The following is a 17,729-nucleotide window of genomic DNA, read 5'->3' on the forward strand; positions in this document are numbered from 1 at the left end:
TTGATTGAAAAGTTTACAATATGTGCAGATACTACATTTCGAAAGCAATCCTTAGTAAGGGCATTTAATGCAAGAGAAGTAGGTAGAACATGAAACTTCATAGGAAAGTTAGTTAGTAACATATTCCATCATTTTGCATGATAGATTGTAATGATGTGGAACACGTCATTATACATTCACATCGCAAATTAATTTGTTCATTTTTTCAAACACCGCCTTAACGTAGAGTAATGAATGTCATTTTTCCTTCTGGTATTGTAATCATGTGTCTCATTTTTCCTCCTGAGTTGTAATGGATTATTTACAACAAACTTCATGAGGGAATAAATATAATGTGAAGCAGTAGTCAGAATGCCCAACTCCTTAAACAGATATCTACAAGGTGACTGTGGTTGAGCACCACATATTATTCTCACAGCATCTTTTTTCATAATGAAGACATTCTTACTTACTGAAGAATCACCCCAGAACTTTATCCCATGTGACAGTATTGAATAAATATATCCAGAATATGTCAACTTACTTATTTCTCTCACCCCAAGATTTGCAGTGATTCTTAGTGCAAATGTGGCTGAACTAAATTGTTTTAAAAGTTCCAAAATGTGTTTTTCTCCAGTATAAATTCTCATCAATATGGACTCCTAAGCACTTTTACTTACTTTACTTTTACTTACAAAAGCTAGTATTTCTCTTACTTTGTTAAGGTCTGAAGTTATGTGGAAAAAAAAGAGGCTTCTCCTATATTTTACTGTTTCCTTAATTTTAATAAATGTATTTAGTTGTTACTGGAAACAATGAAATTGGGAAACATACGTATGTACTAGTTTGGTTCGTGTTAATTTTACGTTTTGTTTTTACTAAATGAAAATTTGACCTGGGCACAGTTTCCTTCAGCAATTCATCCTTGTCTATAGGTTGTAGTGCACAAGTTCAAATAAGGCCACCTACTTTGTACACATGTTCTGATACTAAGTAGGCTGCTTCTCTTACACAGCATTACACTATCTGCAACTAATTCCATTTCTTAATTTATTTACTGTAGTAAGTTTCAAGGAAGGCCTGAAAACTGGAACCAGTCTATATATCTTGTCTCATTAGCTCCTCAGAAACTCAATATCGGCACTGAATTCACTTTATTACCACCCTCTCTACTACATAGTATGATGTCTGTTTTTCCAGAAGCTTCATGTATCTGATACTAATTCAAAATATAACTAAAAGTTATTAAAAATATTTATGACAGAAGAGCATTGCCATACCAAGTAGTATTGTCACTAATTTTTCAGCTGTTGCACAAATCTTTTTCTAACAGTAATATATCTTGAGCTTGGAATTTTTATTAAAAACATTTTTGTAAAGTTAAGGTGCATTTCACTGACAGAAATTTCAAAGTCAACATTTCTTCACAACGGACATGTATTTATTGCATTTCCAGTAACAACAATAATCTCTCTCTCTCTCTCTCTCTCTCTCTCTCTCTCTCTCTCTCTCTCTCTCTCTCTGTGCACCTGCAAGCATGCATTACTTCTTCTGTTTTCAAGCTTACAAGAAATCGAAATGCTGTTTGCGATAAAGGGGAAAAACATTTCAAAAAAATAAAATAATTTCTGTAGTGTTTTGTAATTTTTATAACAACGTTTCTCACCACATTTTATAGTTTATGTTTAACAAATATAAATAAATAAAAACACCGGTGACAATGAAATGTGAAATGACTGAAGTGAAAAATACAACTAAGATAAAAGAATTGTGAATATGAAATGGATTGCGACTGTGAAATGAATTAGGAGTGAAATGAATAATGACTGTGAAATTAATAATGATAAATGGATGTGAAATCCAACTGTGAAATGAATTATGATTATTAACAGAAATATGAGAACGTATTAGTGGTTCTATGGCATGACAAAAATAAAATACAGATGAAAATATCCAACTCAGTTTACAAATTTTCTCTAAAGTAGTTGCCATTTCACTTTAGTATTACACACTGAAATAGAAGGTCACAATAAATTGTTTCTGCATCCAGAACAATGCCACTGAAACGGAAGTTGTAAGACTCTCCCATTTCTTTGTACAATAGCTTAGAAAATTTTCTTTGGAGTTTAACACATAAAGAGAAAGATTGAGTCTTTTTAAAGTACATCTCTGTACATTCAATATGCGAAAAAGTTTGTAATGTACTGTACAGAAAGTGTCATGACAACATAAGTTTTTGTGTATATACAGTACTTCACATACTATTTCTGTCTGCACTCTCAACACAGAGCTGATCTTATCACATTATAATCACTGCTACGATCAGAGGTTTTCAGAATAATGAAGAATAGCATTTGTGACTAAGGACAAAAGTGAGATTGCTGAATCAGTCTTTTAATTTTTTGGTGACCTATATACACCCATAAACAGAACAGCTTGTGACATACGGTCAAACAAGAAGTACACAAAAGGATGGTTGCACACGAATTTTGTTGGATTAAGAGGCCTTGCTGAACGGAAGAGGAATATGGCTGTTGCAGCAGCAGCTTCCGTTCCTTCTTCATTCACTTCTATCTTTGCTTGGTGTATGGCACTATTAAAGAACACTTCAGGTTTACCAGTAAACCCTGAATAATCAGCAGTTTTCTCAAAAGCATCACCTGCTCCAAGGGCTTTAAAAACCTGCAAAAAAATAAAAATAAAAATGAATAACCTCCACTGCATCTGCTCTTTACACACACCTAGAAATATATCAGTGGTTAATGCTGAAATATTAAAGCACTTAAACAGAAATAATTGCATGTAAGAATAATGTATACTGGGTACCTAAAGTACATAATAGACTATTTTTATTCAAGAGCTCCAATGCAGTACAGAAATGTTTATTCTGGAATAACAACTTTAACATGCTTGTAAGCTCAATCTGCTGCCTATCAATCTCTTATTTTCAAAAGACATAAAATATTTTCAAATTCCTGATAATTTCTGTTGTTTGGTTTAGCAGTATCTACATCTACGTCAACACTCCGCATGCCACTATTACAGTACACGGCAGAGGGCATCTGTTCATTTCACAAACTGAGAGAGGGAAAAACGACTATCTATATACCTCCATACAAGCTCTAATTTCTTCTCTTATCTTTGTGGTCCATATGTGAGATGGTCATTGGTGGCAGTAGAATTGTTCTGCGGTCAGCAGCAAATGCCAATTCTCTAAATTTTTATCATTAATATTTCTCTAAAACAATGTCACCTTCTCTCAGGGATTCCCATGTGAGTTTATGATGCATCTCTGTAATACTGATGTGTTGATCAAACCTACCAATAACAAATCCAGCAGCATGCCTCTGAACTGGTTTGTCTTCCTTTAATCTGACCTGGTGGGGATCTCAAACACTCTCCAATGAACATTTACTATCCACGTGAAAGTACTGGGTTCTATTAGTTAAGAAGCCTTCGAGCCACTCACATATCTAAGGATCTATTCTGTGTGCTCATACCTTTGCTTTCCAGAAATATAGGAATATGAAATCGATCTGTTGCCCTACATCCTTGCTTTACAGGTTATAGTGCGAGAAAAGGGAAGCTGAGTTCCGCATGAGTGACAGTTTCTAACGTCATGATGGTTTGTGGACAGAAGCTTTTATGTCTCAAAGAAACTTATTAGATTTGAGCTTAGAATATTTGAAGAATTCTGCAGCAAACCAAAAATGATATTGGTCTGTAATGTGTGGGCCCAGTCTTTTACCCTTCTTATACAAAAGAGACACCAGTACCATTTTCCAGTTATTACAAATTTGCGAGAGATTCATTACAAGTGCAAGTAAGAGGCCAATGCCAAAGAATCCTCTCTGTAAAACCAAAGTGGAATTACATCCAGACCTGCCAACTTACTCATTTACAACCCTTTCAGTCGATTGTCTGCATGATCCCGCCAATGAATATTTTATTTTTTTAATGTGGCATTTAAAACTTCAGATTTTTCTTTCCTTTCTTCACTACTGCACCAGACTGGTCACTGGGTGATTAAATATAAGCCTTCAGCATACTTAGTGATTTTGCACAGGACCACAATTTTCTTGTGTTCTTGGCAAGGTCATTTGCTAAACAATAGTGGCAGTAGTTGTATGCTTTGTGGATCAACATTTTTATACAAACACAAGTTTCAACTAACTTTTGTCTGTTGATGTTTCTGCGTTCTTTTTTAAACAGTTATAATTAAAGTTAAATTTATGACAACACAGCAACATATTCTTACCTGCTGCATTTCAATTCGGCTTTCCACAGTGAATTTTGGTATTTCAACTTCCACAGTCTGTGGGTACATGGCATCTTGTTCTGTGATTTCCCTCAGGCTGTCCACATCCAGCTGCTTAATTATTGCATCCACACCATTGCTCTTTAGAAATGGTGGCAGGAGAATGAACATACTAATATCCTCTCCTTTGTATGGCAGTTCCAGCACATGGGCTCCTAGCCTTTCAGAAATCACTAGAAAAAAAAAAAGCTAGATAAATATATTTTCACATGGGGCATTTCCGAAAAGTCATGTGATGAAGCTATGGTACAACATGAACAGCATTTATTTTTTTATGTCACAGCTATAACATATATTTCTGGAAACAAAACAATTTCTCAGATGTTGACTGTATCATTCTTACATTTTTGGAATGAATTTAGTGCCTCGAATAAAGAGAGTACATGTATAAACAGAGAATAACTTACTGTAGTTAAATGTTCCTTTTTGTTTCATCATCTCAACCAAAGCCTGTTTTGAATGTGAGATATGAAAGACTTCTTTGTGGGTGTTTTCAGGCTGGAATTGTGACTGCCATTTTCCTTTGAAATATGCAGCATTCACCTAGAATGCAATTAAACATTTACTTAAATGCAGAACTATGTCTTAAAAATTTATCTTATTTTTTAATTGCTACTGGTGTACATATTTCAGAATTAATTTCCAAACTTATATAAGATATTATAGTACATTATTTTCACTTTCAACTCTTCAAAAGTAAACAATTTATGTTTTAAAAAATGACAAAAAGTATGGTCCACAGCTGCAGGTAACCACACCTTACAAGAGTTAGGGAAACTGCTTGACAAATAAAAGTTTAAAAACTATCAGAGTCAGAGAAAAGAGCATGAGAAGTACCCACCTGTTATGTGGACAAGTTTAGACTAGGATCTTTGCCTACCTTTGTCCTCATAACATGTGGCTTCTCTCAGCAAGGGGTCTGAGTGACCTGCCTTCCTTTTTAAGGTACCCCAACCTATCCCTCTGTCCTCTGAGGAAGAAACTATTAGTTACAAAAGCTAGGATAGTTTAAGTAACTTTATACGTTTATTGGCAGTACTTAAATTTTGCCTCTTGAAGGTAAGAAGGAGGTCAGCAACTTTCCCTCATAATTTTTTAATATCAATTTATAATTTTCTTATTTGACTTGTGATTTAAATAACACGTTTATGACCAGGAATACATTTTAATCTATAATATACAGAACAAACTACATACTACATATGGTGGGTGACTGGAGAAAGACGAAAATTTTAGGATGTAATATAACAGGATAAAAAAGGAAATTAACTGATGGGAAGCACGAGAGAATGATGTGGGACCACATTAATCACAAGAGGGGGAAGTTTTGCATAATAGTCGCATCCCAATGTAAAATTTCTGTTACAAAATATGGAAGCCAGACAATACAACACTGGCGCAAATAAATTCACAGCTAAGAACTGTTACGGCCAAGTAGAATGAAATGAATTAGTTGTGGTATTTGTGACTGCTTACCAGTGTAACAGTAGAAGCTGGAGAAAGACCTTGTATGAGGTTGTTTATCTGTCCATGTGTTTGCTCAGAAACCCAAGCATTGATGGCTTTTTGTGCCGCCTCCACATTGGTTTCATAGTCAATGGATGCAAGTTCAGTGTCAAATTTCTCTGCAAGGCACGGCCGCATCTTCAGCTTGTCGGAGATGTATACCCTGTTTGAGCTGGTGAAGAGATGGCCATCCGAAGTGTTGAAATTGCGAAGGAACTTCTCTAGTCTGTAGGCCTGCCATGTTGCTGCTTTACTCTGTAACAATACAGTGTAATTTATTACATTACTTGTTAAATAAGATCATTTGACCAAAACAATACAGTTTGCATGATATACAATCATAATGGGCATTCAGCATTGTCAGTGTCTCACTTAGCACTACAGTTGTGAACATGGGGCTGCTGACTGTAGCTATGTGAGAGTGTAATTGGGAGGGAATACCTTTTTTTTCCAGTCATTTCTGCCTACATCCTCCTATGTTTCTTTGTGGAGGGTCTTTAGCTTTCTGTCTTGCCTGGTTAATAAATTTGTAGATATTTAAAAGCATAAAGGGTTATAGTTAATTTTTTTTTAACCCCAAGAACCTTTCACTGCACTTGGGACACTTGATAAAAGGCAGGTGATTGGTAACTATATGCCATGAGCTCTACTCTGGTGTTGAAAATTTCTTCCACTGCCAAAATTTGAACCAGCTAGAGTTTGTGCAATATAACTTTGCCCCTACACAGAAACACATTCTCATCCTAGCTGCTAGTTGATCCCGTCCCTTTGTTCCAAAAGAGTGGCTGCCTCGCTTGACCTCCACACTTTGAATGTTCTCTTTACTCCATAGCATGGCACTGTAACCTTTGTACACTGTAGGAGCAGGGACAATTCTTTGTAATCAGGCATTTGAGCTTATATGCAGTGCCATTAAAGTTTTGTCAGAAGACACAAACAAGCAAGTGAAAGCCTCACTGGAAAGTATACTTCGGAGGGTTGCATGAAATGAACAAGCAATAGAATAAAGAAAGAGGGGGAAAATGTAGCTACTAGTACCTCCCACAGCTTCACTATTTTGGAAAGATGCGGAATAAGGAGAAAAGAATTTTTTACTTAGATAATGATGATGAACATGTTCTCAGAAGGTTGACACATAATTTGCACATTGCAAATATTCTTTATTTACATTGTCAGCTATTTACCTTTTTCATGCCTTTTTTTATCAAATTTCCTTTTGGAAGTACAGATTAGAATTGTTTTGCTTTGTCTGATTATTCATTTATATGATCATTTCTTTTATGATACTCTACTAAGAAGTTATTGACTATGGAGATTTATATTTGTTGAATTGTTTGTTCAACTGCATCTCTCCTACCTCACAAAGGGGTCCCCACTACTACCCTTGTCCCTCCCCCTGCAACAGAGCATATGGTACAGCTATGGTACAAGCAGGGAACACGTGTGGTCCGACATGTCAAATGACCGCCTCAGCAGTTATCCCTTTCGAAAAAAGTACTTGAGCCGGTATGATTTCTCTCACCACAATGGACAAAGCACTGCCAAGAGTGCTTTTGCATTGCATCTGCTGCACCCTTTAACTCTACTGGAAAATACCCATTGCCTTGAGTTCTTGGGAACAGGCACTTTTATGGATAAATACTGTACAGCCCGCCAAGGGATTTCATTCTCAAGACAAAGGGTATCAGTTAATTTTGTATCCCAGACCACTGCATGACCCAACATCTGAAAAGGACTACGCTAGTGTCAGTCAGTGACAAAGCCACATACTGCTGTGTTAGTAACGTAAGACTCACTGTGTCTGATTACTAACTGCCAAGCTTGCCCACACAGATCTCTACTGCACATTTTGTGCTCATCAAGAGAATGCACAAAATAAGAGATTGGGTGGTACAAGACAACTATTTAGGGATTCAGCTTGCAGTGTACCAAGGGTTATGTCATGTCAGTACACATTGGTATTGGATAACTGATGAATCCAAGTAAAACTTCACAAATGATGGGCACATCTGAATTACCTGGATCACCCAGTCTGGAGCTGCTGCTGAGTATCTCATATAAGCTACTTATATGAGATACTCAGCAGTAGCTCCACAATACACGAGGTCTCCCATACCTGGCACCTGTAGGGCCACCCAGCTAATGTGTTGCAGCTCAAAGGCCAACCCACTTGAAGAACTGGATACTTGAATAACAAACAAAATCTTTAGGAAATGTTTACTTATTATCAGCCACCAGCTCTAGTATGAAAATGTATCTATTGCACTTCAATGACTCCCATGACTGATAGCACCATACTATTACTCAGAAATGGCAGTAAGGTGGCATTGGAAGCTGCCAAGCCAAACCGCTCCACTCAGCTATGGAGGCAGGTTCTCTGAAGAGTGACCTGAGTACAAGCAATGTAGGAGAAAGTGAGAGAGCGAAGGAGGACCCACCTGCTGTTGGGGGACACGGAGAGCACGTCGGAGTGCGGCGTCGGTCTGGTTGGCAGCACCGAAGTATGCAAGCAGCAGTGCCTGGTGCGTGCTGTAGGGCGAGAAGAAGAGGTTGGAGGCAGGCAGTGTGGCAGCTAACTGCTGCAGCAGTGCCACACTGAACGCCTGCTGGCCTGCCGACAGCTCGCGCCGGTCCTCACGGCCCGCACCCACTGCCGCATCATCTGCAGTCAGGCACTGCCCCCGTGCACTCGCCACCACCACCATCAAACAGCTCAGTGTAAACACCCACCACATCCTGTCAAAACAAGAAACACACACAATTGTAAGCAACACATCTTCAGGTTGTGTGTGCAGCACTTCCTCCTGCAAAAAGCATGTTTTACAAGAGCAACATTCTGGTCAAACTCAAGTAGTCAATGTTGGTGCACGTCACATGCTTGGAAGTGAATCAGTTGTCAACCAAGTGGTGAGTGGGTCAGTGACGTCAATGATCGATTGACTGGCCAAATATGTTCCAGAGTTCCTTTTACCCACACAGCTCTCTTGTCTCACTCTACCACTCGGGGCAAGTGAGTTTACTGCCTTTTTTCCTTTACCGTTATTTATTTCACCCCATAACCCATATGAGCAGGGGAGGGGGTGGGGGAGCTGTCAGCTGTATAGGCAACCTGCTCCTCAGCCAACTGACAATAAAAATTAAATGAGATGATAAAGAAAGAAACAAACAGGGGAGACATTTACATTGAATTTTAATACTTTTTAGAGGTGAGAAATTAAACTGAAAGTTTTAGATATACGAGAGATATGACCTCTTGCACTGGTAGTTAGAAGCAGCAGCAATAAAAGGTGGAACAAGACGCAGTAAGTGTACATTTAAAACTTGATGCCGAAACCTAATGTTTAAAAGAAGCAATTTCCTGTCATTAAGAATTGGAAGGACCAGCCCTGAGCTAAGGAGTCTTTTGTTGAAGGGGGAAAAGTTAGCTAGTGAGGAATATAGGAATGTGGTGGTATTAGGATGAAGGGCTAGTGCATAGCAATTATGGGGTAAGAGTGGCTGCTGGGATAGAAGAAGGAGTGGAGTAGAGGGGGGAATTGGTGATGCTAATAGTTGTTGGGAAGAAGGGGTTCAGGAAAGAAAGGCAGAGGGCAGAATAAAGGTGGAGGGGGGAAGGAAATGTGAGGAGGGGAGGGAGAGGAAGCCTTGATGAGGTGGAATGCATTGGGTGGGCTTACAGATGGTAGGATGGGTAAATATCGAGGTGGAGTTCATAATCTCGGAAGGGGAGATAGCTGAAATTTTTTTGGAAGAGCATGTGTGGTGGAATGTGTTTGTAAACATATGGCAGTATAAGAGGACTGAAAAGTAGAGGGGTAAGGATATGATTATTGGAGCCGAGCTTGCGGATGGTGCAGATTGTTTGGAGGTGTTCAATGCGAGTGAGGAGAGGTTGGAATTTGATATATTGGTAAAGTGTCCTTGTGGGGGAAGGTAAATGGATGCAGAAAGTGAGGTGGAGTGCATGGCATTCTAGGATCTGGAGGGACTGATAGAACTTGGATGCAGCAGAGATCCATGCAACATTTACAAAGCAAAGGTTGGGTTGGATCATTTTATAGGTGCCGAGCACAGTGAAGGGGTGAAGTCCAGCCACTGTGTAGTTTTAGTCTATTGTGGGCGTCCTGTTGGATGTTTAGGAGGTAAGATTTCCATATTAGTTGCCTGTTGAAGGTTAGTCCAAGGTATTTTAGTGTGTTTAGCTAGATAGAATAGTCGTAAATGATGAAGTAGAAGTTGTGGAGACAAAAGGTGCATGTGGTGTGTCCTGTAATTATTGCCTGAGTTCTGAAGGCGTTAATCTTAAGAAGCCATTGGTTACAACAGGAGATAAACTAACTATGGTTGATTTGGAGGGATCATTGGGATTTCTGTACAATAGGGTGAGGAGAGCGGTGTCATCAGCATACTGAATGAGGCGGACAGGAGGGGGTGTTTCTGGCATATCAGCAGTGTATAAGAGGTAAAGGAGAGAGAAGAGAATGGAACCTTTGGGCACGCTTGTAATGGGGTAAGGGAATTCGAGTTGTTAACAATGACATAGAGTGAGCAATTGGAGACAAAGGATGTAATAAGGGAGGTATACCCTAGTTGAGTGGAAGTCTGGAGTTTGAAAAGGGGAATGCCATATGCGGTCATAAGCTTTCTCTTGATCAAGGGAGACAAAGGTGGCGGATTTACAGTAGCTGAACTGTTGAGATATGAGATGAGTGAGTTTCAGTTGTTCATCAGAAGAGACAGAGGGACAGAAGGCACACTGGGTAACAGGAAGCAAATGGTGTTGGTGCTGAGTTTAGTGTAACGCCCCTGGCATTTTATTGCTATACTTAGTCTGTTACGGGTGATCTTTTTCATTCACACCCCCAACACCAAAGCAAACTACAACAGCGAATGAGACTCTCTCTGGAGTAAACGCAAGGTATGCATTAGAAAACAGCATTTGGTCTTGTTCGGTTCACATTCATCTGCATTCGTTATTTTCTGCTGGTTGTCTGTATTTTAGTGAACCATCCAATGAAGTTCGCAGCCTCTCCACTTCATCGCTAGCAGTACAGAAAAGTCCTGTCTGATATCTCGTCTATTGCACTATGTAATGTTCTGACAGAAGAATATAGACGGCATATGTGCTTCTGGGATCCAACAGATCTACAGCATGACTGCCGCCACAAAAAAAGTTAGGCAGAAAATTGCAGAAGCACTAAGAGGTCCTACTGGGGACGTGAGAAAGAACATAAATTCATTGGACACTTGCATCAGGCAGGAATGTAGTGAACAAGCACAACCTTGGTAATTCTTTTTACTGGAAAAGAACAATAATCTTCCCTGAAAGTAAACAAGTGTGATTATGTTCCTTTTATGCTAACTGAAATACACATACCATGCTTACGTTCATGGTATCTAATTATACGGTTGATATATTCCTCTTACTTTAGAGATTTCTGATGATAAATACTGTTTACCCAGCATCACGCTATCTACTCTCTAACAAACATTACCACACATTTCATCAAGTAGCCTATATGATGAGTCGCAAGTATATTTAATTAATCACGTTTCGTTGGCATTATCTTCCTTATAGTTCATTAATAAAATCCTCTAAATGCTTCGTATGTCACTTCATACATAATAAACTAACATATGGCAGCTCTTGAAATGGGAAACAATCACAAACGTAAATTTCTCCAATTCTTAATAACGAAGAGCGTAAATGTCAGCCTTTCCCCCAATTCTGTTCGTCATTGGTAAGAAGTGTTCTGCTTTTAAATTTCCTCGTCAACTGTAATGAGAAACCAGCGAAATGTGTATATCGACATATGCCCAAAGTTTTGGACTGATTGTAAAGAATACAAGAGCCTCAAGTGCACTACCTCCACGCGTTTCACGTTTTACGTCCAAATTGAAACACCTAAATGCTTCCTTTTCGGCGCCATTTTGATTACTTCATCAAAACAGCGCACTCAACATACGAAATAATCGTCTCTGAATACCAAAGTTTTGCATCGTGGCTCTAACGGTGTGGTGTTGTATTCTGTGGTGGTGGTTATTGGCGCCAAAAAGCAATAACGCACCATTCATAGACTATGTTTGTAATCTAGTGTTCTCTTCCATTCCTTCTTGTGTAAATCCTTTTTAACAGATATATGCAAATTGTGGTGAACACTGGCGAACTGTTTGCGACTGCGCATTAGCATGTGTTCGCCTCCATTTGCTACGGTGCTCCTTTTTGCTCTTTTTCGCGTTGTGCGTTTCTCTGTTTCAACAGAGAATTCTGTCGATACTGGTTGTCTTTTCGCCCTCTTTATCAGATCTCGGGAAAACAGACTTATGGGACGTAAGAAGTTTTAGGTTCATTCGATGGTAACAAAAGGGCTAAATGAACATCGGGCTTTTCAGAACACCCAAGCTGTCTTTTGTTTTTGTGGCCTCCATTTCGCAGTCGCAGTTTTAAAAAATTCATGTTATGAAATCTTTTGAGACAGAACAAAGTCTTATTTGGGACAGATCCATTTCGCTCCATTTAAAGCAGGGATGCCGGTAAGCCGTTCGTTCCCGTACTTTTTTTACTCATATTGCATTACCGCCAGGAAATGAGACGGTGGGCCGTAATAGAACTTAGTTCTTATGAGCCACGCCAGTATGTTTGGAATCGGAGCACGGGGATCGAAAATCGGAATAGCTTGTCTCAAGGCACCTAATTTTTGAACTTGTGCAACAATGCAGTCGCGGCAACAAGAGCCGCATGTAAGGCTGCAGGGAACGTAATTGTTTAGTTGTCTATGGTTCGTGCATTCTGCACTATATACGGGGCTTCAGAGAGCTTCATGAACGTACACATTAGTGCCTCGAACCTATTGCGACAATGCGGCTGGTCCCGGCGGAGTTTCGAGTCCTCCCTCGGGCATGGATGTGTGTGTTTGTTTTCTTAGGATAATTTAGGTTAAGTAGTGTGTACGCTTAGGGACTAATGACCTTAGCAGTTAAGTCCCAGAAGATTTCACGCACATTTCAACATTTTACGACGAAAGTAAACAATAATATTATCGAAATTACGAGAGAGCACATTCCGGGAAGAGATGGGCAACATATTACTACCGCCCACATATATCTCGCGTAATGATCACAACGAAAAGATCCGAGAAATTAGAGCAAATACGGAGACTTACAAGCAGTCGTTCTTCCCACGCACAATTCGTGAATGGAACAGGGAAGGGGGGATCAGATAGTGGTACAATAAGTACCCTCCGCCACACACCGTAAGGTGGCTCGCGGAGTATACATGTAGATGTGTAGATGTAGATGTAATGTTTTTTCCGTACGATTTTTTGTTTTTTGTTTCCCTCGTATATATTGCGTTTTTGCGGCATTAGCAGGTCTCTCTACACCCCTGATTTAAAGCAGGTCTCTACACCCCTGATTTAAAGCATCAACGGATCATTGTAACAATTGTGGTTTTCCTTACAAAAGAGTTTAACGAGATTTGGATCCAAGTAAGACTTTATATCTCCCATACACGTCTTCAAAATGTTTCTGAGAACATCGAGCATGAGTGAAGGGATATGCGTTGAGCTTCAAAGATTTGTTGGATCTCACAGTATCTACCAAAATACCCTGCTAAGGAAATGTAAATCGTCAAAGGAGGGACTTTTGAGGTGAGTGCAACGACTTAAAAATGATAAAACTACACATTTCAAAAGAATTAGGGAACATGTGTATCAACGTCCGATATCTTAAATCTATTTTGATACAAGTAGTACCTGTGATCTTACTGAATGGCTTGGGACCTTCGCTTTCAATGTAGGCAACAATTAAAATCATTTGCCATATATTGGCTCTGTTATGCACTACAGTGCAGAGTAGCGGTGTCTCAGTCTTTTTTAGTGATGTACACAGATGGCATTTGTTTGTGGACATTGTATTCAACCAAGCACATGCAATGTGACATCTTAATGCAGTGCAAGTAGCAAGGGCGGTCTGTTTGGTACAAAAGGACGAACTTTCGGTCGTATTGCTGTAAATGCCACCGCCTCTCCGTGTGTTATTCGTAGGTTGTGGGTACACTACAGAGAGAAAGGTCAGTACATAAGGCGAGTTGGACAAGGTCGCCGACGCATTAGAATCCGAAATGAAGACCGATATCTGGCCATGTTTGCGTTGCGGCGTCGCACGGATAGCGCCAGAGCACTGCAAGACGATCTCAGAAAGGGCATTGGAGCCGCTTTGTCCGAGCAGACTAATGAACAGGTTAGAGAAAGGACCTTACGACCCACACGTCCTGTTCAGAGTACCTCGCTTGACACGACATCCTGCAGCTCGCCTTCAGTTCTGCTACTCCCATGTCAACTGGCAACTTCGTCACTGCGAAACGTGTTATTCATAGTATGAACTGATAAAGCATCCAGTCCTCAATTATTGTTCAATGGGATATGGCAATCGCCTAGTCATGTTACCCTAATTCTTTTGAGGAGTGTATCTAACGTTCACGTAATGTTTATCAACTTGGTGGTATTGTATTAAGCTGCTCTTTTCTACGCATCGGTGCGCGCCTAGCGTTAAACGTGGCTTCCGTTGGATCCACGCTGCGAAGCAGATGTGGAACAGGACTGGGTGGCTGTAAGTATAAGATTTGCTTCTAGCTAGTTCATACAGGGATATCAAAAGGACCCCCTACGATCATATACCAACACCAGAAAAGGTCACGTTGGCAGAGTCGCGGGCGAGACCAGTGGTCGCGATCACAATGCGATTATAAACAGGATCCAAATAAACTACTGGCCTTTAAAATTGCTACACCACGAAGATGACGTGCTACAAACGCGAAATTTAACCGACAGGAAGAAGATGCTGTGATATGCAAATGATTAGCTTTTCAGAGCATTCACACATGGTTGGCGCCGATGGCGAAACCTACAACGTGCTGACATGAGGAAAGTTTCCAACCGATTTCTCATACACAAACAGCAGTTGACCGGCGTTGCCTGGTGAAACGTTGTTGTGATGATGCCTCGTGTAAGGAGGAGAAATGCGTACCATCACCTGTCCCACTTTTATAAAGGTAGGATTGTAGCCTGTCGCCATTGCGGTTTATCGTATCGCGACATTGCTGCTCGCGTTGGTCGAGATACAATGACTGTTAGCAGAATATGGAATCGGTGGGTTCAGAAGGATAATATGGAACGCCAGGCTGGATCCCAACGGCCTCGCATCACTAGCAGTCGACATGACAGGCATCTTATCCGCATGGCTGTAACGGATCGTGCAGCCACGTCTCGATCCATGAGTCAACAGATAGGGACGTTTGCAAGACAACAACCATCTGCACGAACAGTTCGACGACGTTTGCAGCAGCATGGACTATCAGCTCGGAGACCATGGCTGCGGCTACCCTTGACGCTGCATCACAAACAGGAGCGCCTGCGATGGTGTACCCAACGACGAACCTGGGTGCACGAATGGCAAAACGTCATTTTTTCTGATGAATCCAGATTCTGTTTACAGCATCATGATGGTCGCATCCGTATTTGGCGACATCGCTGTGAACGCACATTGGAAGCGTCTATTAGTCATCGCCATCATCGTCATCACACGGCGTGGTGGTATGGGGTGCCATTAGTTACACGTCTCGGTCACCTCTTGTTCGCATTGACAGCACTTTGAACAGTGGACGTTACATTTCAGATGTGTTACGACCCGTGGCTCTACCCTTCATTCGATCCCTGCGAAACCCTACATTTCAGCAGAATAATGCACGACCGCATGTTGCAGGTCCTGTACGGGCCTATCTGGATACACAAAATGTTTTACTGCTGCCCTGGCCAGCACATTCTCCAGATCTCTCACCAATTGAAAACGTCTGGTCAATTGTGGCCGAGCAACTGGCTCGTCACAATACGCCAGTCACTACTCTTGATGAACTGTGGTATCGTGTTGAAGCTGCATGGGCAGCTGTACCTGTACACGCCATCCAAGCTCTGTTTGACTCAATGCCCAGGCGTATCAAGGCCGTTATTACGGCCAGAGGTGGTTGTTCTGGGTACTGATTTCTCAGGATCTATGCACCCAAATTGCGTGAAAATGTAATCACATGTCAGTTCTAGTATAATATATTTGTCCGATGAATATCCGTTTATCATCTGCATTTCTTCGTGGTGTAGCAATTTTAATGGCCAATAGTGTACATATACACTCCGTAACCCACCGTAAAATGCCTGATGACGAATGCTTCGTACGTAATGTTATTAGCCATTATATTCTCCATTCTATCTCGCATGGAGGTAGGGAAAAACGACTATCTACATGCCGTTGTATGCGCCCTTATCACTTATCATATTATCGTGATCTCCGCTTCTGATACACGATGAAGGCAGCAGGTTGGTCGCACAGCGTACCTGAATACCGATTTCTTGAAGACAAGGCCGCCTTTGCTTCCGAAGCTCGTCAATTAAGCCCTCTGCACATCTCTGTACCACTTACTTACCGGGTACGCTGACCTGTATGGTCCCACAGAGATCCTCTGAATTAGCTCGATGTCTATTGCCGCACCTACTAGACAAGAACTCCGAACGCTGAAGCAGTAATCAGAGTAGGTCGTACCAGCGTCTTGTATGCGTATTCCTTTCCGGTTGGACATGCCACATTTTTTCGAAACCTTTCAACAAAATAGTCACCATTCGGCTTCCTTACAGATGATTTTACAAGTACATCCGATTTCATGTCGCTTCTTATCATTACTCCAAAATATTTTAACGATGTCAAGATGTCCCGAAGTTTATCATATATTATAGGATATTTTCTCTTTGTTAGGGTATTTCCTTCGTTTTATTCGCAGTTAATGAGAGGCGTCATCCAATATACCGAATGAAAAAAAATGGTCTCTGTCATTTTGCTTTTCTGGGGCTACAGTAAATAGTCTCACTTGCACACTAGACAGAAACATCACTGCATCCATCCACTAACCGGTCCGATGTAGGTGAAAGAAAATGGTGCACCTCAGAGCACTTCCATAAGGAGTGATAGTTGAAGTAAGGGCAGCTAGAAAAAGTATACTAGGAGTATCAACTGTAACAGTGTCTCAAAGGAATACATAACCGCACTGAGCGAGTTGACTGAATGGCTAAGACATCGAGCTCCTCATCGGGAGCATAGCGGTTCAGATCCTTAATCAGCCCCAGGCTCCTTTATGTTTTTTGTTTGCCTACACCAATTTACGCAAATGTTCTTCCTCAAACACTGTCTGGCGGAGCGTATGCATTGTCCTGGCCTAAAGACACGTGCGAGGATGTAAAATGGAGTGGGCCCTATGTCTAGCTGCGGAAAAATAAAATAAATAAAAAAAAAACGTAATTTGCGAAACAGGGCGGTTAAAATATTTGCGTACCGTAATACAGCTGAAGTATATGGAATCCATTTCAAATTGGGCACAAGGGGGTGTAGTATATGAGCGAACAGCGCAAACAGTCACGTGTGTGTAATTCCCGTGAGTCAGAGAACTGCCATAGAATCCTCAAGCAGATGCTCTAAGAAGGAAACCTAATACAGAAATAAATTCCAGACGTCTTTCTGTCAGAGGGGAATATATTAAAATCATTCAGAATTGTACATACAACTCCGGGATGGTTAATGCCTTATCTACCAGGTATCACATTTTGATTTGTGTGGTGTAGGTGTAGTTGCAGAAAGTAGTTGGAGGGGGGGGGGGGGATAGAATACAGTAAATTTTGCGAGTGACGTGCCTGACATCATCTTTCACCTACCAAGGGACGTCGTGTTCAAGACGTCAGCGTGTGTGCTGTAGCCGTAGCTAAGGGTGAGACAGTCAAAAAAACAAAAAAAGGAGCGCCGTGGGCTGCAGCTGCTGGCGCCGAAGCGTCGGCAGGCGCGCCTGTTTGACATTCCGGAGAAAGCGGCCGTGACGTAGCGATGACGTCAC

At 40.8% G+C, this 17,729-nt stretch overlaps 1 protein-coding gene across 1 annotated transcript in view; it reads right to left on the reverse strand.

Annotated features, from left to right (window-relative positions):
- Positions 1 to 1,398: 1,398 nt before the first annotated feature.
- Positions 1,399 to 17,729, reverse strand: part of LOC124594850 (serine protease inhibitor 88Ea-like) — a 34,512-nt gene continuing 18,181 nt past the window's right edge. Inside the window, exons 2-6 of the mRNA XM_047133309.1 lie at positions 8,242 to 8,539; positions 5,774 to 6,058; positions 4,705 to 4,840; positions 4,238 to 4,470; positions 1,399 to 2,661 (exon numbers count right to left, since the gene is read on the reverse strand). Of these exons, the coding sequence (XP_046989265.1) occupies positions 2,374 to 2,661; positions 4,238 to 4,470; positions 4,705 to 4,840; positions 5,774 to 6,058; positions 8,242 to 8,538 (1,239 nt within the window). The 5' untranslated portion in view covers position 8,539 and the 3' untranslated portion in view covers positions 1,399 to 2,373. The remainder of the gene's footprint in view (positions 2,662 to 4,237; positions 4,471 to 4,704; positions 4,841 to 5,773; positions 6,059 to 8,241; positions 8,540 to 17,729) is intronic.

This window comes from Schistocerca americana, chromosome 2 (genome assembly GCF_021461395.2).
Source record: "Schistocerca americana isolate TAMUIC-IGC-003095 chromosome 2, iqSchAmer2.1, whole genome shotgun sequence".
Classification (NCBI taxonomy): Eukaryota; Metazoa; Arthropoda; class Insecta; order Orthoptera; family Acrididae; genus Schistocerca; species Schistocerca americana.